The sequence below is a fragment of the Hemiscyllium ocellatum genome, chromosome 28, assembly GCF_020745735.1.
Source record: "Hemiscyllium ocellatum isolate sHemOce1 chromosome 28, sHemOce1.pat.X.cur, whole genome shotgun sequence".
Classification (NCBI taxonomy): Eukaryota; Metazoa; Chordata; class Chondrichthyes; order Orectolobiformes; family Hemiscylliidae; genus Hemiscyllium; species Hemiscyllium ocellatum.
Window position 1 is genome coordinate 49,233,952 of NC_083428.1, and position 24,220 is coordinate 49,258,171.

General features: G+C 44.1%; 1 protein-coding gene across 6 annotated transcripts; it reads right to left on the reverse strand.

Moving 5' to 3' along the window:
• Positions 1-4,065: 4,065 nt before the first annotated feature.
• LOC132829140 (zinc finger protein 239-like) lies at positions 4,066-23,054 on the reverse strand. 6 transcript variants are annotated; one of them, XM_060846479.1, is made up of 4 exons: positions 22,871-23,054; positions 20,159-20,273; positions 19,780-19,939; positions 4,066-6,660 (listed from the first exon to the last, which is right to left on the reverse strand). In XM_060846479.1, exon 4 carries the CDS (start codon positions 6,361-6,363, stop codon positions 5,254-5,256), a length of 1,110 nt encoding a protein of 369 aa, XP_060702462.1. In that variant the 5' UTR covers positions 6,364-6,660; positions 19,780-19,939; positions 20,159-20,273; positions 22,871-23,054; the 3' UTR covers positions 4,066-5,253. The 6 variants fall into 6 exon arrangements, with proteins under 6 accessions (XP_060702462.1, XP_060702461.1, XP_060702458.1 ...); XM_060846478.1 differs by having other exon boundaries at positions 4,066-6,657; positions 19,812-19,939; positions 20,125-20,273; XM_060846475.1 differs by having other exon boundaries at positions 19,812-19,939; positions 20,125-20,273.
• Between the last annotated feature and the right edge of the window lie 1,166 nt (positions 23,055-24,220).

Below are 24,220 nucleotides of genomic sequence, written 5' to 3' on the forward strand. Positions count from 1 at the left end.
TTCCCAAATAGAAACTTACAAAAACATCAAACGTCTAAGTTGATAATACGAAGACTAACAAATCTGATCAATTCTCAGACTGTGTTGTTCCCACCTCCCATCCCCACTATAGTCTGTGTCCTTAACTATCCCCCAAAAAATCATTTAACAAACAATAAACAAATTAGACAAACAATTAACAGTGGCTCAGTATTTGAATTTGCCGTTGACATGGCTTAGAAACAATGATCAATCTGTGAAACTAAATAAATTCAAAGCAATCCATTATCAATTCTAACCATACCTGATTTGCTTCCGGAGTGAAATCTCACCAGATCAGGTCTGTGGGACCGGTTAACAGGTAATAAATTAAGCATGGAGATGAGCCTCATTGATAGTAGTACCTGCGCAGAGGCAGACAGGTCAGCGATGCCACGCTAGCCAAGGCAAAACCCACTTGGTGAGGGTCGCAACTTTCTGGCTCAGGGTTCCACTTTGGAAGGTGACAGCGCTTCCCATTGTTGCTTCTCTGAACAGTGAGTGATCTTGGTGGAACCTCCAAAATAACTGTCAAAGTTTTATACCAACCTGAAACAAGGCTCAGACAAATGATTTCTTTGTCCATGGTCAATTTTTATTATTATTTTTGCAATGGAGAGAACCTACACATGTAAATACAGCATTTCCAACAAGTTATTCGAAATAGAGTTTCTTTATAATGTAATCATGGAAAGTCTTTAGTAGCAAGCACAGTTAGGATAATGGCCCAGACTAAAACTACAGCTTTGCAGCTGTTGTGGATCACAACTGGTACAGGTTATAGAAGCAGTTTTTCTTCCGCAGGGATTCTGTACTTGCTAAGACTCATGGATTATGACCAGACGTCGTATGCTTTGTAATGGTTACTGCTTTTAATGAAACACTTTTGTTGCTAGTAATAATAAATTTAAATCCTTAAGCCAATATATCCTTTATGTTACTAAAGGTTCAATTATTAAGCTATTTCATTCGTCATGCTGGCTTCCAGAATATAGAAGAATAATTTATTCTTCTATACAGGCAGAAATCAATTGTTATTAATGAGATTCCCTTCTTGAGGTTGGGAAGCCTGTAAAACAAATGGATCAAATCTTAAACATTGCTTCCTGCTCTGAATACAGTCACTTGGTCCAATGAGCATGCTGTGTCATTCAATACATTCACTGATCATCCACTTCAGTGCCGATGCGCACTCAATAAGCTTCCACAGCCCTCAGGGGTAGAGAATTCCAAACTCTAGAGGCATGTAATTAGAGAAGGTGGGGGGCAAAAACTGGGCTGTGATTGAAAAATTTGGGAGTGCTGACACAAAACACGAGGTGTGTGCACAAAAATGAAGGGAAACACTTGGGAGAGGTGAACGATTGGAAGGCGATGAATGCCAAATATGTAGGAGGAGGCTCATACTTTTTGAAGTTGTGAAAGCTGAGGAGAGCACAATAGTTCAGGAGGTGCAAAATTTGGGGACATGAAAATAGTGGAAATGTGGGGGCTTGCGGAATATTAACAGGGGCTGCAAATTGTCAGGGTCACAAAATTGAGAGATGTTGCATAATTAGGATGACATTTAGAGAGGGCCTTAATTTCAGGAGGGGCTGCAAAGCCTGGCATGGGTCATAAATTTGGAGGGCTGCATAGTTTCGTGGGGTACTGCAAATGGGAGAGTGCAATGTCTTGGGAGAGTAATACATGGAGCTGCAAAATTTGTAACAGCCACAAAACTTAGGAGTGTGAAAAATCTGGGGAAGGCTGCAAAATTTTATCAGTCACAGAAAAATGGGGGTGTGCAAAACTGGCTGAGGAAACAGCAAAATTGGCGGTAGTTGAAAACATGGTGGGTTGAGCACAATATTTGGAGAGGGGCAAAAGTTGGGGGGGTGTACATCAGAATGTTGGAGGGTGCTATATTGTGAGGAGTACAATTTTGTTGTGGGCTAAATGAAGAGTGTAAAATGAGGAGCATACAGGTTGAGAGAGGGCACAGTATTTGGTGGGATGGGGGGTAGGAGGCTGCAAAATCTGGGGCTTGTGAAATTGGAGGGGACCAAGGTGTGGAAGAATTTGAGGGTACAAAATTCGTCACAGGGTGCAATACTGGAGGAGCTTCAGACTTTGGTGGGCATGCAAAATGTGGGGGCAGCACGGTGGCTCAGTGGTTAGCAATGCTACCTCACTGCACCATGGTCCCAGGTTCGATTCCAGCCTCAGGTAACTGTCTGTGTGGAGTTCGCACATTCTCCCCGTGTCTGCGTGGGTTTCCTCCAGGTGCTCCGGTTTCCTCCCACAGTCCAAAGATTTGCAGGTCAGATGAATTAGCCATACTAAATTGCCCATAGTGTTAGGTGCATTAATCAGGGAAATGGGTCTGGGCGGGTTACTCTTCGGAGGGTCGGTGTGGACTGGTTGGATCGAAGGGCCTGTTTCCACACTGTAGGGAATCTAATCTAATCTAATCTAAGCAAAATGCATAATTTATGAAGGGGCTGCAATACCTGGTGGGATCTGCAAAGAGATCAGTGTGGGGGGAAATGACAGAGGAATAACAAGATTCTTACAGCGCCAGAGACCTGGGTTCAATTCCCGCCTCAGGCGATTGACTGTGTGGAGTTTGCACATTCTCCCCGTGTCTGCATGGGTTTCCTCTGGGTGCTCTGGTTTCCTCCCGCAGTCCAAAGATGTGCGGGTCAGGTGAATTGGCCATGCTAAATTGCCCGTAGTGTTAGATAAGGAGTAAATGTAGGGGTATGCATGGGTTGTGCTTCGGCGGGTCAGTGTGGACTTGTTGGGCCTAAGGGCCTGTTTCCACACTGTAAAGTAATCTAATCTAAATGCTGTGGAAAAGACGGAGGCAATGGAAAAAAATGGGAATAGGAGACCGGGAGAAAAGACATGGTGCAACAAAGCAAAATGGGGGACAAAGAATGGAAAGAATAGCAGATCAAATAGAGTGGGAAGGAAAACAGGAGACAAAAGAAGATGAGAAGAGAAGACACGGGGGAGAAAAGAGACAGGGGATGAAAAGAAGAAAAATGTGGTAAAGAACAGAGAAAAAGACAGAAAGACTATACAAGAGTCAGAAATACAAGAGAAAGAAACAGGGAGAAACAGACTGAAGGGAGAAAGAGATGGAGGGGAAACACTGGAAAAATGAAACATAAGGAAAGAAAAAATAAAATGGGGGAAAGAACAGAGACAAGGAGGTAGAGAGGGAAGAGGTAAAAGGAGAGGGAGAGACTGAGGGATTCACAGAGACCCAGTCAGACAAAGAGAGGCAAGCAGACAGAGACAGACACAGACAGTGCAAGGAAATTGAAAAACATGCAGAGAGAGAGAGAGAGATAGACTGGCGTGAAGGAAAGACATGGAGAGAGTCACCATTCTAGTGGATCCCAGCACTCTCAATGGTTTCTCATACTACCTTCTCTCCCATGAGGAATAGATGTGCACCCAGAGTCTGCTTCAGCCTGGATGGTTTAGGGAGGATAGTGGTGGTGACAGCAGGGTTCACAAATCAAAACTGGCATTGTGATTCCAACAGGACCCACACTAATTCTCTCTCTCGTGCACGCGCGCACGCACGCACACACAAACCATCTGATACTCACCCCTGCTGCTCCATCCAAATGGCAAAAGGACCTATGGCTGCGAGGACTTACTAGAAATACTTTGGAGGTCAGTCACGCAATGTCTTCTGTTCGCCCCCCCACCCCACCTCCCTTTAAATACCAGCCCATCCAGTCAGCTCCCAAGACCCTCTCCCTGGAGCATACCTCCCCCAATTATGCAGCACACTCAGAGGCATATTTGCAGATTAGAGGGAGGGAGGTGATGTGAGAGAAAGCAGCAGCTCGATAGTTTAGTCCAGACTGCCTCTGTCTGTCCCTCGCTTCTACCACCACCTCACCTCACACACTGGCCCCAGACTTAACACCCACACAGACACAAAGCTGCAATTACAAACCAACAGCAGCCACAACACACATTCATTTTGACAATGGAACATAAACTTCTGCAATCAATGGACACAAATTTATTTCACAGGATTTTCACACAGATGAATACAAGGTGTGAATGGGATTGAAATAAACAAGTCAGTATGCTTACTTTTCATGAGTTTCTCAGAATGAATCAATCCATTTTACAAAGGAACAGTGATTATGCAGATCAATCGTACAAATTAATATAAGTTTATAATACAAATGAACCTGAGTTTATAAAACAGATGAATCCTGACTATATACAGAGGACATTATGTGCCTGTGTGTATCTCTGTATCGGTGTTTGATAGTATCTATATGTCTCTATGTGTTGGTGACCATGTGTGTTTCGATATATATGCTTCTGTTTGTGTTTTTCTGTGTCCATTCGTATCAGTATGACCAGCTCTGTCTGCAACAGGACATGTTGCCCCTGCTGCAGAATTTGAGTGTGGCTGTGTTTGCCTGTATGTGTGTGTCTCTGTGTCTCTCTGAATCTGGTTTTGTTCATCTCTATGTGTCAGCATATGTGGTCCCAGCTCTGCCTGCAATGAATACAATTTTGAATGAAAATAAACGGCGATGAATCACTCACAGCGTCTCTCTCGCTCTCTCTGGTGTTTAACACAATACAATGCGTCCCTTTGCTGGCCTCCCCATGTGACATCACAAGCAATACATATTTCCCTATTCCATGACATCTGCTTCCTGGTCTTCCAGAGGGTTAGATCAATCCCCCAACATTTTGATCAGCCAGTCCGCCTGGGGATTGGATCAATTCCTCCATCACATTGATCATCCAGCAATGCAAGGATTGAATCATTTCTGTCAGCAGTAACAGACCCCAATAAACATGGCTCAATCAGCAGTTAAGAAAGTAAGAAAAAAAATTATACTGCACTAAAACAGCTCCATGGCAGATGAGACAAAACCAGGTCTTCTGGCTGGGAGAGAGGGACACTACATAGATGACAGAACACATTGAGTGAGCAAATATCGACCTTCATAAATCAAAATATCAACGAGACAATCCGGGAAAAGATGTTGACCTTTTAAAAATCTAGTTAGGACAGAACTTGAGTCCAGTTCCAGTCACCACGCTTCACATGTTTGGATTTTTGATAGGATTAGCTGAGGTAGAGAAATAAATAATTGTTTCCATTGTTAAGGTTTTGGGAAAGAGAAGCAAAGGTGGTGAGGAAAGCTTTATTAAGAACAGCAACGTATGTGAAAAGATGCCATGCTGTCACTTGTGAACTCACTGGTGTCTCAGCAGGTGGGATGTCTGAATAATTCCTTTTGGCACAGAGGGAGCAGGTAACAACTTCTCACCAGTGTGTATTCGCTGGTGTCTCAGAAGATGTTGTGAACGGACAAATCGTTTCCCACACTCAGTGCAGGGGAACGGCCTCTCCCCAGTGTGAATGCATTGGTGTCTCAGCACTTCATATCTGCTTTTGAAGCACTTCTCACAGTGCGAGCATTTGAAAGGTCTCTCATCAGTGTGAACCAGTTGGTGTGCCCTGAGGCTGGATAACTGAGAGAATCCCTTCCCACACTCCGAACAGGAGAATGGCCTCTCCCCAGTGTGAACTCTCTGGTGTGTCAGCAAATTAGATGATTGAGTGAAACTCTTCCCACACTCAGGGCAGATGAAAGGCCTCTCCCCAGTGTGAACCCGCTGGTGTCTCAATAGCTGGGCTGACTCAGAGAAACCCTTTTCACACATGCGGCAGATGAATGGCCTCTCTCCAGTGTGAACTCGCTGGTGTGTCAACAGCTGAGATGACTGAGTAAAACTCTTCCCACACTTGGGGCAGATAAAAGGCCTCTCCCCAGTGTGAACTCGCTGGTGTCTCAGCAGGTGGGCTGATGTAGTAAATCCCTTTTCACACACGTGGCAGATGAAAGGCCTCTCCCCAGTGTGAACTCGCCGGTGTCTCAGCAGCTGTGCTGACTCAGAGAATCCCTTCTCACACACGTGGCAGATGAACGGCCTCTCCCCAGTGTGAACTCGCCGATGTCTCCACAGGCTGGATGAGTTACTGAATCCTTTACAACACACAGAGCAGATGAATGGCCTGTCCCCAGTGTGAACTCGCTGGTGTATCAGAAGGGTGGAGGAGTCCCTGAATCCCTTCCCACAATCTGGGCAGATGACTGGCCTCTCCCCAGTGTGAGTGCGTTCATGTTTTTCAAGGTCAGATGGCTGAGTAAATCCCTTCCCACAAACAGAGCAGGTGTACGGCTTCTCCCCAGTGTGACTGCGTCGATGAATCTCCAGCCGGGATGGACAGTTAAATCCCTTTCCACAGTCCACACATTTCCATGGTTTCTCCATAGTGCAAGTGTCCTCATGCCTCTCCATATTGGATGATCAGCTGACTCCTCGCCCGCACACTGCACAGGGATACAGTTTCTCCTCACTGTGAAAGTTGTGATGTTATTCAGGCTGTGGAATTGGTTCGAGCTCTCTCCACAGTCAGTTCACTGGAACGCTCACTTGGGTAGATGCTTCTTGGTGTGTTTCCAGTCACATTGATAGTTGAAATCATTTTCCAAGGTCAAAACAGACAAGTGGTGAAAGCCAAAATGGTTTTCACGTCCTGATGAACTGACGGGATGTTTGTTTGGAATTCTTGCTGATGAATGTGCCTCTGATCTTCTGTTAACAATTTTAAATCATGAAAATGCGAGTATGAGAAAGAACTATTAAAGATGTTAAAGGAGGTTGTGAAATGAAGTACTTTGAAAAAAGGTAATTTGTGTGAAACACTCCAAAATAGTGACCATGAAAAGTTACTGGATTGTCATAAATACTCAATTAGTTCACCAATGTCCTTCATGGAAGGGGACCAACTACATGTCCTGGGCCTCCACAAGACTCAGCCCTCAATGAGAGAAGAAACAGTGAGAACAATGAGATACTTAAACACATGGCTTCCTCCCTCCACATCACAGGAATAATTCTGACAGAGAGAGAAAACAGGAAATTATAGACCAGTTAGTCTGACCTCAGTGGTGGGAAATATGCTGGAGTCTATTATAAAGGATGAAATTACAACACATCTGGATAGTAGTAACAGGATAGGTCAGAGTCAGCATGGATTTATGAAGGGGAAATCATGCTTGACTAATCTTCTGGAATTTTTTGAGGATGTAACTCTGAAGATGGACAAGGGAGATCCAGTAGATGTAGTGTACCTGGACTTTCAGAAAGCTTTTGATAAAGTCCCACATAGGAAGTTAGTGAGCAAAATTAGGGCACATGGTATTGGGGGCAAAGTACTAACTTGGATTGAAAATTGGTTGACTGATAGGAAATAAAGAGTAGTGATAAACGGCTCCATTTCGGAATGGCATGCAGTGACCAGTGGGGTACCGCAGGGATCAGTACTGGAACCACAGCTTTTTACAATATATGTTAATGATATAGAAGATGGTATTAGCAATAACATTAGCAAATTTGCTGATGATACTAAGCTGCGTGGCAGGATGAAATGTGATGAGGATGTTAGGAGATTACAGGGTGACCTGGACAAGTTAGGTGAGTGGTCAGATGCATGGCAGATGCAGTTTAATGTGGATAAATATATGGTTATCCACTTTGGCAAGAACAGGAAGGCAGATTACGACCTAAATGGAATCAATTTAGGTAAAGGGGCAGTACAGAGAGATCAGGGTGTTCTTGTACACCAGTCAATGAAGGTAAGCATGCAGGTACAGCAGGTAGTGAAGAAGGCTAATAGCATACTGCCTTCACAACAAGAGGGATTGAGTATAGAAGCAAAGCAGTTCTTCTGCAGCTGTACAGGACCCTGGTGTGACCACACCTAGAGTACTGTGTGCAGTTCTGGTCTCCAAATCTGAGGAAAGACATTCTGGCTATTGAAGTTCATGAGGTCAATTCCTGGAATGGCAGGATTACCTTACACTGAAAAACTGGAGCGACTGGGCTTGTCTACCCTTGAGTTTAGAAGACTGAGAGGGGATCTGATTGAGACATATAAGATTATTAAAGGATTGGACACTCTGGACGCAGGAAACATGTTTCCGCGGATGGGTAAGTGCCAAACCAGAGGACAAAGCTTAAAAATACGGGGTAGACCATTTAGGACAGAGATGAGGAGAACCTTCTTCACCCAGAGAGTGGTGGTTGTGTGGAATGCTCTGCCCCAGAGGGCAGTGGAGGCCCAATCTCTAGATTCATTTAAGAAAGAGTTGGATAGAGCTTTCAAGGATTGTGGAATCAAGCGTTATGGAGATAAGGCAGGAACAGGATATTGATTAAGGATGATCAGTCATGATCATATTGAATGGTGGTGCAGCTCGAAGGGCAGAATGGCCTACTTCTGCACCTATTGTCTATTATCCTCCCTCCAAGAAACTCAAGACCAGTGTGTATGGGATACCATCACCTATAAACTCTGCTCCCAGACACACTGTCCTCTTGTGTTCTTGTTTCTTTCTCATTGTTCTCTGACAATCCTGTTCTGGGTCTGTACGTTGTTAAGGTGCAAAGATGGCCTCTAGTAGAGTGATGTACTCTTCCTGTCGGATGCTTAGGGTGTTTAGGGAGAGTTTCCATATTACTGATGATTATGTCCGAAGTGTGTTTGATTGGAATCCTATCAGATCACATGGCAGTTGGACTGGCAGTTAGAGGTAACGAGGAATTTACAGGAGCTAGAGGGTGTGATGGAAGGCAGTTACAGGAAGGGAGAAAAGCCACAGATACAGTCAGGTAGATGGATTACTGCCTGGAAAGGTAGGAGAGGGAGGCAGAGAGTGCAAGAGTCTCCTGTGGCTATCCCCATCTCAAACAATTATGCTGTTTTGGAAAATGTAGGGGGTGACGGATTCTCAGGGGAATGTAGCATGAACAGCCAAGTGTATGGTACCTCGACTGGTTCTAATATAACCAGGGGTACGTCAGGTTCCAGGCGATCGAGTGTGATAGGGAACTTTCTATTCGGAGCCACAGACAGCGTTTCTGCGTCTGACAGCAAGAAATCAGAATGGTGTGTTGCCTCCCTGGTGTCTGGATCAAGAATATCTCAGAGAGTGTGCAGAATATTTTCAAAGGTGAAAGGGACCAGCAGGAGGTTATTGTACATAATGGAACTAATGACACAGGAAGGGAAAAGCTTGAGATTCTGAAGGGAGAATATAGACAGTTAGGCAGGAATTTAAAAAGGAGGTCCTCAAGCATATTAATATTTGGATTATTAGATTAGATTAGATTATTTCTGCTGTTATGAGCTAGTGAGGGTAGGGATAGGAGGATAGAGTCGATCAAATCGTGGCTGAGGAGCTGATGCAGGGGAGAAGGGTTCACATTTTTGGATCATTGGAATCTCTTCTGAGATAAGATCTAATTGCACCTGAATTGGAAGGGGAATAACATACTGGCAGGGAGATTTGCTGCAGATGCTCAGGAGGATTTAAACTAGTAAGATTGGTGGGGGGGGTGGGACCCAGGGAGGAAGAAGATCAGTCTGAGATTGGTGCAAATGGGAAGAGGAATGAGTCAAACAGTCAGGGCAGAAAGGGACAAAGCAGAGAACAAGGTAGGACTGATAAATTAAACTACATTTATTTCAATGCAAGAGGCCTAACAGGGGAAGACAAATGAACTCACGGCACAGTTAGGAACATGGGACTGGGATATCATAACAATTACAGAGACATGCCTCAGGGATAGATAGGATTAGTGGCTTAATGTTCCAGGATATAAATGCTAAAGAAAGGATAGAAAGAGGGGCAAGAGAGGAGATGAAGTGGTAATTTTGATAAGGTATAATAGTAAAGGCTATACTTAGGGACTATATTCCTGAAACTATGTTCAGTGAAGTTAATTTGGTGGAATTGAGGAATAAGAAAGGGATGAGCACTTTATTGGGATTGTATTATAAACCCCCCACCCCAAGAGCCAACAGGAAATTGGAAAAACAATTTTGCAAGGAGAACTCAGTTATCTGTAAGAATAATAGGGTGGTAATGGTAGGGGACTTTTAACTTTCTAAACTTAAACTGGGACTGCCGTACTGTGAAGGATTTAGATGGAGAGGAGTTTGTTAAGAGCATACAAGAAAATTTTCTGATTCAGTATGTGGATGTACCAACTAGATAAGATGCAAAACTTGACCTACTCTTGGGGAATAAGACAGGGCAGGTGACTTGAAGCTTCAGTGGGAGAGCACTTTGGGGGCAGCGACCATAATTCTATTAGTTTTAAAATAGTGATGGAAAAGGATAGACTGGATCTAAAACTTACAGTTCTAAATTGAAGGAAGGCTAATCTTGATGGTATCAGACAAGAACTTTCAGAAGTTGAGTGGAATGCAAATGCTTGTCCATAAGGGGCAGCTGGAAAATGGGAAGCCTTCAAAAATGAGATAACGACTGTCCAGGGACAGTATCTTCCTGTTAGGGTGAAAGGCAAGGCTGAAAGGTGTAAGGAACACTGGATGACTATGGAAATTGAGGTTTTGGTCAAAGAAAAGAAGGAAGCATGTGTGAGATGTAGACAGCAGAGATCTATTGAATCCTTAGAAGGGTTTGAAGGTAGTTGGTGTATAGTTAAGAGGCAAATCAGGAGAGCAAAAATGGGACATGGAACAGCTTTGGTAAAAAGGGTAAAGGAAAATCCAACAGGATTTTATAAATACATTTAGGATAAAAGGGTAACTAGGCAGAGAATAGAGCCCCTCAAAGATCAACAAGACAGCCTATGAGTGGAACCACAGGAGATAATAAACAAGTATTTTGCATCAGTGTTTACAGTGGAGCAGGACATGGGAAGATACAGAATGTGGGGAACAGATGGTGACATCTTGAAAAATGTCCCTATTACACAGCAGGCAGTTGGATGTCTTAAAATCCATAAGGGGAAGGCAATGGCTGAGTGGTATTGTCGCTGGACTGTTAATCCAGAGACGCAGGTAATGTTCTGGAGACCCGGGTTGAAACCTGGGTGAAATTTGAATTCAACAAAAATCTGGAATTAAGGATCTAATGATGGCCATTAATCCATCGTCAATTGTTGGAAAACCCCATCTGGTTCACTAATGTCCTTCAGGGAAGGAAACTGCCATCCTACCTTGTCTGGCCTACATGTGACTCCAGACCCACAACAATGTGGTTGACTCTTAATTGCCCTCTGGGCAATTAGGGATGGGTAATAAATGCTGGCCCAGCCAGTGACACCTTCATCTCCTGAATGAATTAAACAAAAAAGTGGCTAAATACCCAGGACCTGATCAGGTGTACCCTAGAACTCTGTGGGAAGCTTGGGAAATGATGCTGGGCCCTTTGCTGAAATATCTGGATCATTGATAGTCACAGGTGAGGTGCTGGAAGACTGGAGGCTGGCTAAAGTGGGAAGCAAAAGCTAGGAACTACACATCGATGAGCCTGACATCGGCAGTGGGCAAGTTTTTGGAGGAAATCCTGAGGGACAGGATTTACATGTATTTGGAAAGACAAGGACTGATTAGGAATAGTCAACATGGCTTTGTGCATGGGAACTCATGTCTCACTAACTTGATTTGAGTTTTTGGAAGAAGTAACATAGAGGATTGATGAGGGCAGAGTGGTGAATGCGATTTATACAGGGTTCAGTAAGGCATTCGACAAGGTTCCTCATGGTAGACTGGCTAGCAAGGTTAGGTTACATGTAATACAGGGAGAAGTAGCCAACTGGAAACAGAACCGGCTCAAAGATAGAAGACAGAGGGTGTTGAGGGAGGGTTGCTTGTCAGACTGGAGCCCTATGACCAGTGGCATGCCACAAGGATTGGCACTAGGTCCACAGCTTTCGTCAATTGTATAAATGATTTGGATGTGGACATAGGAAGTATGGTTAGAGAGTTTGCGGATGACTCCAAAATTGGAGTTCGTAGAATAATTAAATCCCTACAGTGTGCCCAACAAGTCCACATCAACCCTCCAAAAGAGTAACCCACCCACACACATTCCCCTACCCTATTATCCTAAAATCACCTCTGACTAATGCACCTAACTTACACATCCCTCAACACGATGGCAATTTAGCATGGTCGATTTACCTAACCTGCACATCTTTGGATTTTTGGTGCAAACCAGAGCACCTGGAAAAAATGCTTCAGGCGCAGGGAGAATGTGTAAACTCCACACAGTCGTCATCAAAGGCTGGAATTGAACCCAGGTCCCTGGCGCTGTGAGGCAGCAGTGCCAACCACTGAGCCACCATGAGCTATGGTTGATAGTGAAGAAGGTTACCTCAGAGTGTAATGGGATCTTGATCAAATGGGCCAATGAGCTGAGGAACAGCAGATGGAGTTTAATTTAGATAAATGTGAGGTGCTACATTTTGGAAAAGGCAAATCAGGGCAGGACTTATGCACTTAAGGTCCTAGGGAGTGTTGCTAAACAAAGTGACCTTCATAGTTCCTTGAAAGTGGGGTTGCGAGTATGTAGGGTAGTGAAGGCGGCATTTGGTATATTAGCCTTTACTGGTCAGAGCATTGTGTATAGGTGTTGGGAGGACATTTTGCAGCTCTATAGGACATTGGTTAGGCCACTTTTGGAACATTGTGTGCAATTCCGGTATATCTCCTATAGGAAGGATGCTTGAAATTTGAAAGGGTTCAGAAATGATTTACAAAGATGTTTGAGATATAGGGAGAAACTGAATAGGGTGTGGCTTTTTCCCCTAGAGCGTAAAGGCAGAAGGGTGATCTTATAAAGGTTTATGAAATAATGAGGGGCATGGATAGGGTCAATAGACAAGGTCTTTTCCCTGGAGTGGGGGAGTCCAGAACAAGAGGGCATCGATTTAAGTTGAGAGGGGGAAAGATTTAAAAGGGACCGATGGGACAACTTTTTTTTAAATGCAGAGGGTGGTGCATATATGGAATGAGTTGCCAGAGGAAGTGGTGGAGGCTGAGACAATTGCAACATTTAAAAGGCATCTGGATGGGTATATGAATAGGAAGGGTTCAGAGGGCTATGAGTCAAGTGCTAGCAAATGGGAATGGATTAATTTAGGATAGCTGGTCAGCACAAGTGAGTTGGACCAAAGAGTCTGTTTCTGTGCTGTACATCTCTATGACTCTATGAACTCCTCACTAAACAGCACTGTGGGAAAACTGTCAAAGCTGCACAGCAGTGAATGCTGGCCTCTTTCACCTTGCTCATATTCCCGCCAGAAAATTCACTGTCAGTTTGATTAGAACTGTCGCTAACAATTTCTTTATCAAAAACATACTTTATTCATAAAAAAAATGAAATCTTTCTGTACATACACAGTTAGTAAAGCAGGTCTGATTTAGATTGTTTTTACATGGAGAGGAAAAAAACAAATATTGGGCTTGGACTTTCTCAATAATTAAGAACGTAAATGCAATTCTGAATTGAGGCACTGGGGGGGGTCTGATAACTGAACAGACCCTGTTGTACTTTGGCAGAAAGACTTCAGGCAGTGGACTTTCCCCACTGCACCCTTCGTGCATCCTGCAGTACGTAGTTTTGGACCTTGGAATCTGACAGTCTGTAAGACTTGGTCAGGGTCAACCTTTTCACCTGGAAAATCAGCACGTTTCGGGCAGAGCAAGAGCATCTTTCACTGAGTTGATGGTCCTCCAGGTGCAGTTGATATTTGTCTCAGTGTGTCCCCCAAGGAAGAGACTGGAGAGCACAAAGTCATGCGTCACAAAGCTTCAGGACAAACCTCGACATAAACCTTTACATTTTCTTCCAGACTATCTTTGTAAAGGCACATTCCAGCAGGAGATGTACAACAGTGTCATTCCCCGTGTAGCTGCGTTGATGGCAGTGTGCAGTGGTAGAGAGATTCTGGGCACGTATGAAAGATTTCACAGCTGCTATCCTTCTCACCACCAGCCAAGCTCACTGGACCAGGCAACGAGGTGTCCTGCCAAATGACTGACAATCTGTTCACGGAACCACCTGGCAAGATCTCCCCTCTCCTTTTCCCACAGCGTCTTGAAGAGGTTACGTGCTGACTATTGCCTGACGGACTTGTGGTCAAAGGTGTTTTTCTTCACAAATTTCTCCATGATAGCCCAACTACTTGAAGCGCTCCATGGCAACGAGCCTGCTCTACCCTTTGGAACACCAAGGACTGGTAAAACTCAGTAAACAGTGACACTTAGTGTTTGCATACCAAAAGTCTACACACAGCTTGATGCAGAGGACATGGAAAATAAGGTTGAGTTGGCATGACTTTGTCAAGGAAAGCTCATACTTTACAAATCTTTTAGAATTCTTTGAGATAATAAATAACAAGTTTGACAAAGAAGAGTCACTGGATGTGGTCTATTTGGATTTCTAGAAGGCCTTCAATAAGGTGCCACATAGGAGGCTGCTAAATAAGATCCCATGGTGTTAACGACAAAGTTTGGCATGGATAGAGGATTGGCTGATGGGCAGGAGGCGGAGACTAGGGATAAAGAGGTTTTTATCAGGATGTTAGCCAGTGTCTCATGGAGTTCCACAGGGGTCAGTTTTGGGACCACAACTATTCACGTTATACATTAACAATCTGGATGAAGGAACTGAGGGCATTGTTGCTCAGCTAGTAGTTGACACAAAGATAGATGGAAGGATAAGGTAGTGTTGTAAATGTAGATAGGCTGCAGAAGGACTTGGACTGATGGAGAGAGCGCAAAACAACAAATCAAATACAATGTGCCAAAGTGTGAGGTTAAGCACATTGGGAGGAAGAATAGAGGAGTAGACTACATTCTAAACAGGAAGCATGAGAGGACTTGAGTCCCAGTTCTCGATTTGCTGAGAGTTAACATGGAGGTTCAGTTAGCAGTGAGGAAGAGAGATGCCATTTTAACTTTTATTTCAAGAAGCTGAGAACACAAGTACAGAGATGTATGCTCAGGCTCTTATAAGGGTCTAGTCTGACCACATCTGAAGTATTGTGAGCAGTTTTGGGTCCTGTATCTAAGGAAGGATGTGCTGGCATTGGAAGGAATCCAGAGATGGTTTACAAGAATGATCCCAGTGATTAAGGGCTTGCCATATAAGCAGCTGTTGAGGACTTTGGGCCTGTGTTCAACAGAGTTTGGAAGTATCAGGGGAAATGACTGAAGTGAACAGAGTTGACGTAGAGAAGATGTTTCAACTCGTAAAAGAAACTACGACCAGAGGGCACAGCCTCAGAGTGAAGGGATGATCCTTTAGAACTAACATAGGGAGAGTTTCTTCAACTGGAGATGGTATACCTATGGAACTCATTGCAGAAGACAGCTGTGGAGGCCACATCATTTAATGTGTTCAAGACAGAAACAGATAGATTCTTGATTGGTGACAAGACCAATGGTTAAGGGAGAAGCAGGAGAATGGGGTTGACAAACATATCAGCCATGGTCAAATGGCAGAGTAAACTTGATGGACCAAACGGCCTAATTCTGCTCCTGTATCTTTTGGTTATTGCCTGCACACAGACTGGGCAAATCAAGTTAGTAACAATACCACAAAGACATGATTTTCTGGATCAATACATTGAGGACCCAATTGAAGGGCAGGCCATCCTCAATTACGTACTGCCTGAGGCTGAATTAGCTCAGGTAGGTGGATGGCTGGTGTGTGATGCAATGAAACCAACAGCACATGCTCAATTCATGTACTGGTTGAGGCCACCATTAAAATCCCACATTCTTAATCCTGTCCCTTGCCTGAGATGTGGTGACCTTCAGGTTAAAGCACTGCTAGTTATCTCTCTCTAATGAGAGAGCAATCCTATGATCCTCTGGGACAATGGCAGTCAGGGAGCAATTAAGATTTCAACAGAAGAGGACTAAGAGTCTGATTAAGAAGGGAAAATAAAGTCTAAGAGTAAGATTGTAGGGAACATACATACTAATTGTGAAAGTCCTCAAATGATATATGAAGAGGATAAAAATAAATTAATGAAAACCAATCCCTTACAGTCAGAAATAGGGAAATTATAATGTGGGATAAAGAGACGGCAGACCAATTAATTCCATAATTTGATTGAGCCATCACAAAGGATGACACAAATAATATCCCTAAAATGCTGAGGAACACAAGAAGGGGAATGATCGATGGAGATCAGTAGTTGTAGGGAAATGGTGTTGGGCAAATTGATGGGATTAAATACCAACAAAAATCACAGCACCTTGCAATCTGCACCCCAGAGTACTTAAAGTGGCCCCGAGAAATAGCAGAAGCATTCTAAAACTAGGGGCTTAAATCGAAATAGAGGAAATTGATGGTCATCTTTCAAGTTCTATACTCGGCAATTGGTCTACAGATTGGACAATAGCCTATGTAACCCCACTATTTAAAAAAGGAGGTGGTGAGAAAACATGGAATTACAGACTGGTTAACCTAACACTGGGAATCAGTGACAGGATTGGACAGAGTCCATCAGCATAGATTTATGAAAGGGAAATCAAACTGGATAAAAATGCTGGAATGTTTCAAGAATACAACGTTTAGAGTTGACAAGGGGGCAGTGGATGTGGTTTTCTGGGGCTCTGAGAAGACATTCAAAAGATCCCATTGAAGAGATTAGTACGTTAAAGTATATGGGACTGGGGGTAGTGTATTGAAGCAGCCAAAGGCTAGTGTGGTAACACATGGATTAGTGCTTGGTCCCCAGTTATTCTTCATTCACTTAAGAGTCAGCACGTCGGCCAGACCAGGTAAGGATGGCAGATTCCCTCCCTAAAGGACATTAGTGAACTAGATGGGTTTTTCCAACAATTGACAATGGGTCATTAGACAATGGTCATCATTAAACTCTTCATTCCAGATTTCTTTTTTAAAAAATTGAACTTAATCTGTCACAGCTGGATTTGAACCTGGGACCCCAAAATATTATCTGGGTCTCTCAATGAACAGTCCAGGGATAATACCACAAAAGGAGAAAGCGAATACTGCAGATGCTGGAGGTCAGAGTCGAGAATATGGTGCTGGAAAAGCACAGCAGGTCAGGCAGCATCCGGAGAGCCTGAGAATCAAAGTTTTGGGCATAAGCCCTTCATCAGGATTGCCGAAACATCGGATGCTGCCTGTCCTGACCTGCTGTGCTTTGCCAGTACCACACTCTTGACCAAATTACCATGAAGCAAATCACCTCGCTATTCACAAAATATATATTCATGAATTAGGTGAAGAAACTTAAATGTCTTATGTTTAAGTGTATAAATGACACATGACAAAGAGGATTGATGAAGGCAATGCGATGAACTTTAGTAACACATTTGACAAAATTCTACATGGTAGACTGGTTAGCCAGGTTAGGTCACACAGAATAGAGGGAGATGTAGTCATTTGGATATATAACTGGCTCAAAGACAGGAGACAGAGGTTGCTTTTCAGAATGGGGACCAGCAGTGTACTGCAAGGATTGATGCTGATATGATATGAACATAGGAGGTATGATTAGTAAGTCTGCAGATGACAGGAAAATTAGTGTGTAGTGGACAACAAAGAACGTTATCTTAGAGTAGAACAGGGTCTTGCTCACATGGACTTTGGACTGGCAGATAAGAGATTAATTTACACAACTAAGGAGGTGCTAATTTTGATAGGGCAACTCAGAAGGACATATTCTTGGTAAGGTCCTGGGGAGTGTTGTTAAACAAAGTGACATCTGAGTGTAGGTTCATAGTACCCTGAAAGCAGAGTAGATAGAATAGTGAAGATGATGTTTAGTATGCTTGCCTATATTGGTCAGTGCGTGGAGTGCAGAAGTTAAGAAGTCATGTTATGGCTGTACAGGACATTGGTTACGGCTGAGAATGTGTTGCTGGTTAAAGCACAGCAGGTCAGGCAGCATCCAAGGAACAGGAAATTCGACGTTTCGGGCCGGAGCCCTTCATCATTACTCCTCTAGCATCTGCAGACCTCACTTTTTACCAGGACATTGGTTAGGCCACTTTTGGAATATTGTGTGCAATTCTGGTCTCCCTCCTATGGGAAGGATGTTGTGAAACTTGAAAGAGTTCACAAAGGATTTAAAAGGATATTGACAGGGTTGGAGGGTTTGAGGTATAGGGAGAGGCTGAATAGGCTGGGGTTACTTTCCCTGGAGGGTCGGAGGCTGAGGGGTGACCTTATAGAGCTTTATAAAATCATGAGGGTCGATAGGCATTTTCCCTGGGGTGGGGGAGTCGGGAACTAGACAGTATAGGTTTAGGGCAAGAGGGGAAAGACCTAAAAGGGATGTAAGGGGCAAGTTTTTCATGCCAAGGGTGGTGCATGTATGGAATCAGCTGCTAGAGAAAGCGGTGGAGGCTGGTACGATTACAACATACCACGGGCAGCACGGTGGCACAGTGGTTAGCACTGCTGCCTCACAGCGCCAGAGCCTGGGTTCAATTCCCACCTCAGGCGACTGACTGTGCAAACTTCACACATTCTCCCCGTGTCTGCATGGGTTTCCTCCGGGTGCTCTGGTTTCCTCCCACAATCCAAAAATGTGCAGGTCAGGTGAATTGGCCATGCTAAATTGCCCATAGTGTTAGGTGAAGGGGTAAATGGGTCTGGGTGGTATACGCTTCGGTGGGTCGGTGTGGACTTGTTGAGCCGAAGGGCCTGTTTCCACACTAAGTCATCGAATCTAATTTAAACGTTTAAAAGGCATCTGGATGGGTACAACATATGAATAGGAAGGGTTTCGAGGGATATGGACCAAATGCTATCAAATGGGAATAGATTTATTTAGTAAATCTGGTCAGCATGAATGAGTTGAACAGAAGGGTCTGAATTCAAGCTGTACATGTCAATGACTCTATGACATGAACTGGCTGGGCCACAGAACTGTGAGGAGGATGTGGTTTGGCTTCAGTGTGATTTGAAGATACTGAGTGAATGGGCAAAAATGCCCGGCAGATGAAGGATAAATGGGAGGTTATCCAATGTGTTCACAAAAACAGAAAGATGATTACAACCTGAATGGCGATAGGTTGGGAAAAGGGGAGGTAAAACAAGACCAGGTGTCCTTGTACACAAGACACTGAAAGTAAGCATACAGGTGTAGCAGGAAGTGAGCAAGGCAAATGGTATGTTGGCCTCTTTGGCAAGAGGATTTGAGTAAAGGAGCAAGGCTGTCTTGCTGAAATTGCACAGAGTCTTAGTGAGACCACACCTGAAATACAACGTGGAGGTTTGGAATACTTCTCTGACAAATGGATGTTCTGGCTATGGAGGCGATACAACAAAAGTTTACCAGACTGAATCCTGGGATGCAGGACTCACGATGAGTTATTATTTGTCAGGATGAGAGTGATAGCATATGTGGATTGAAGGACAGAATGAATTGGTCAGAATGGAATTCACTGCAGTTCAGAAGACTGGGGGAGGATCCCTCAGAACTTAAAAAAATTCTAACAGAAAACACAGGAAGGATGCTTCAATGACCGCAAGTCCAGAACCAGCAAGTCACAGTTTAATGCTACGGATTATGCCTTTTAGGACTGAAATGAGAAAACATTTCTTTACATAGAGACTGGTAAGCCTGTAGACTTCACTGCCACAAAAAGCAGTTCAAGCCAAAATATCGAATTTTTTCAAGATGATACATGTAGTTCTGAAGGCTAAAGAGATCAAAGGGTATGGGTCTAAAGTGGGAGCAAACTACTGAGTAAAATAATCAGCCATGACTATACCGAATAATGGAGCAGGATTGAATGCAGTAATGGAAGGTTCCTGTTCCGAAGATCTGTTTTTATTCTGCCAAATGTGAGATATAAAAACAAACTAATTGTAAATGTCACAAATATCAGCACTACCTTACCATCACTGGAGGAAAATCCTTTAATTCCTTACCCAGCAGCTTCACTATGCGGACTGCAGCAGTTCAATAGGGTCAAGGAGATGCAGAGTGATTTTTAAAGCTTCTGGACTGATAGGTCTGTTTCTCATTTTGTATCCAGTTGTTCAAATTGTTGAATGTTCTGAGAAAAGGAACATAGTATGTAGGAAATAAGAATATATTTATTGAAGTTTATTGCAACTACTTACATTCACTGCTGATTTTGAAATTAGATGACGTTTTACCGGGTTGTGAACATACTCATTATCCAAGCATTGCACAAAGGTTTAGTATCAGTTGATTGAAATAATTTAACTGACAACTTACATGATTTTTTTTCCTTGTTTAATACATCCCTTACCGGTGTCTGTCAATCTGTCAGCAATGCCAAATCAGCCACAATCGTATTGAATGGTGGAACAGGCTCAAGGGGCCAATTGGCTTAAGTTCCTATTATACATGGGTCTTCCAGGAGACTGTAGAAAGAGCCATAACCAGTTAGACAGCCTGAGTGAGCGCATTCCGCTAACTGCGGAAAGATCTTTAACCTATAGACTAAAATAAAATCACACCACATACAGCTGACAGAAACTATGGATGTTCTGTCCATTGGATTAGTGTTTATCTGATCATCCAGCCAGAAGAGAGACATCGCTACACTATGGAAATCCTGTGGAAATACCAGGATTTTGACAGGAATACAAATGCCCATCTGAGCTGGCCACCCAATGGCACAGCACAGACCATTCTGCTGCTGCATGCACAGGAAGGATTCAGTTGGGCATACAGCTGTTTAAACCCCGAGGGGGTTACAGGAGCTGAATTCTGGTGGGATTTCTTCCTTTTCAATCATATCAAGCTTCATAGTCCCTTCATATTGCACTTTTCCCGCAGTAAGCCCGCCATCCCACCGGGAGTAACCAAACAAATCAGCAAGGCCCCACACAGACGCATTTGGAGATGTCGGTGTTGGACTGGGGTGTACAATGTTAAAAATCGCACACCAGATTATAGAGCAACAGATTTAATTGGAAGCATAAGCTTTCGGAGCGGTGTCCTTCCATCAAGTGGTTGTGGAGTACGCAATTATAAGACACAGAATTTATAGCAAAAGTTTATAATGTGATGTAACTGAAATTATACTTTGAAAAATACCTCGACTGTTTGTTGTCTCTCATCTGTTAGAATGACCATGTTGGTTTCACTTCTTTCATATGTAAATCAAATTTTTTTTTAAAAGTTAACCTGAGAATGTAACTTTAACAATTGGTGTCAACCCAGATAATATGCTGAAGGTGTTAGCCTCCTGTGTGCTGTTGTCTATGCCATAATGTTTCGACTGATTCTAATCTAAAACAAAAATGAGTTAACAGAGACTTACAAGGATTCATGCAGTTTTTGAGCAAAGTACAATGTAACTCTGCAAGCATAAATTCACCCCACAAATGTGTATGTGTGTGTGTTTCTCAGGTGGGGCATTGTGAGTGTCTGCGAGAGAGAGTGTATATAGTGAGTGTAAAGAAGTCTAAGTCTGTGAGAGGATGCACGAGAGAGTGTGGGAGTGTGTGTGTCTGCAGGAGAGTATGAGAGAGCGTGTGTGTGTGTGTGCGCGCGTGTAGGCGTGCCTACGTATAGTGCAATGGTGGTCACTTGTGATATGACATGAACCCATAGTCCCGGTTGAGGCCCTCCCTATGGGCACCGAATTTAGCTCGCAGCCTCTGCTCAGCCACTCTACGCTGCTGCCTGTCCCGAAGTCCGCCTCGGAGGATGGTCACCTGAAGGTCCGAGGTTGAATATACCGGACCGCCGAAGTGTTCTCCAAGTGGGAGGGAACACTTCTGTCTGTTGATTGTTGTGCGATGCCCATTCATCTGATTGGTGAAACTGAACACAGGCTACAGCAACGGATGAATGGGCACCGCATAACAATCAAGACAGGAGTGTTCCCCACCCCTTGGAGAACACTTCAGTGGTCCAGGATACATGATCTCGAACCATCGGGTTATCATCCTCCAAGGCAGACTTCGGGACAGGCAGCAGCGAAGAGTGGCTGAGCAGAGGCTGATCACTAAATTCGGTACTCATAGGGAGGGCCTCAACTGGGACCTTGGGTTCACGCCACACTACAGGTGACCACCATTACACTATACATAGACACACCTACACACACGCAGGCACTCCAATACACTCCTACAGACACACACACTCTCACACATGCACCCTCTCACAGACTTAGACCCCTTTCCACTCACACAAATACACACTCTCTCACAGACACTCACAAACCCCCACCCCAGACAGACACACACAAACACCAACATATCCACATGCACACATACACATTTGTGGGGTGAATTTGTATTTGCAGAGTTACATTGTACTTTGCTCAAAAACTGCATGAATCCATGTAAGTCTCTGTTAACTCATTTTTTTAAAGATTAGAATCAGTCTAAATATTATGGCACAGACAGCAGCACATAGGGGACTAAGCCTTCATATTATCTGGGCTGACACCATTTGTTAAAGTTAACCTGAGAATGTAACTTTTTTAAAAAAAAATTGTGATTTACATATGAAACTAACATGGTCATTCTAACAGATGAGAGACTTAACAAACAGTCGAGGTATTTTTCAATGTATAATTTCAGTGACATCACATTGTAAATTTGTGCTATAAATTCTATTTTACAATTGTGTACTCCACAACCACCTGATGGAAGGACACCGCTCCTAAAGCTTGTGCTTCCAATTAAATCTGTTACACTATAATGTGTTGTGTGATTTTTAACACATTGGCTCAGATTGGGAACGGCGAGTGAAAGGAAGGACGGGGCAACATATAGCACCGCCCACTCAGCGACGTCATTGCACTGACCGCGCCTGCGCAGTCCACAACATGGCGGCCGTAGACCAGGGCCTGTTTCAGTGAAGAAGCTTGAAGCTCTTTGTGGATTAAATCGCGACCCCAGATAAACCATGTTTGGGGACGGAGACCTACACTGGGAAATCATGAAACCTTCTCAGCAGAATACTGTGTCTAATGGTCCCCTCCTCTTTAACCTTCGCTCACCGCCTGTGGATATGGAGACGAACATTCCTTTCTGAAGCAGACAAACAGGACGCTGGAAGTACACAGCAAGCCATTCAATATCCGGAAGCGGAGAAGTCGACGTTTCCGGCAAAAATCCCGATTTCGCGGCACATAGGCTGACGATTACAGTTTGCTATGCGCATGCGCTAGCTGCTGTCTTTCTGACTGATGACATCTTACATCCAATAGGAAGCGAATAGCGGAGCGGGAGAGTCAAGCCTTGCAGCCAATTAGAGATAAAGAGGGGCGGGATTGTACCCTGATCAAATGGGAAAAGGGGCGGGTTCAACCCCAACGACTGTGGCTGGGAGGGGCGGGGCTAATCCTTTAGCCAATCGGGGACAGGGAAGGTGAAGCTGCCGCTGTGACTAGAGCATGCGCCGTAGAGGAGCCGCATGTTGTGCACTGGAATGATGGGAGGAGTGATTTCTGACCACTCTTGAAACAACACACTCTGTAGGAAACATAGATCTAACAGAGTCATGCTGTACACCTGTATCACACCATCATTGGCCTTTCACTGTGCACTTATTCTTGATGAAGGGCTCTTGCCTGAAACATCGATTCTCCTCAGATGCTGGTAAAAACAATGATTGCAGATGCTGGAAACCAGATTCTGGATTAGTGGTGCTGGAAGAACACAGCAGTTCAGGCAGCATCCAAAGTGCAGCGAAATCGACGTTTCGGGCAAAAGCCCTCCAGCAAGAATAAGTGCACAGTGAAAGGCCGATGATGGTGTGGTGCTGGTGTGCAGCACGGCTCTGTTAGATCTAGTTGGAAGTGAGGATTCCTGATGAAGGGCTTTTGCCCGAAACGTCGATTTCGCTGCACTTTGGATGCTGCCTGAACTGCTGTGCTCTTCCAGCATCACTAATCCAGAATCTCCTCAGATGCTGCCTGACATGTTGTGCTTTTCCAGCACCACATTCTCCGTTCTGATCTCCAGCATCTGCAGTCCTCACTTTCTCCAAGGTTCCAAGATTATTGTGACTGGAAAAGCCGTTAATGATTTGAAATCATGTGCAGAGCAGGCCCCGAGGATGTAAGTGGTTATCACAGACAGACTGGACCTTCCTGGGGGAAGCAGGGCTGGAGGCTTGTCACCAACAGTGTTCCACAAGGATGGGTTCTGTGTCCTTTTTTGTTTGTCATTTATGTAAATGATTTGGATGAGAATATAGAAGGCATGCTCAGTAAGTTTGCAAATGATGCCACTTGTCCTTCAGTCCCAACGTGCTCCCCTCCCAACATCCCCATGCACTCACTCCTGCAACCACCAGTGCTCAGCACTGTCCCCATGACTTGTCCTACCTGCCTGTCTTATTTTCC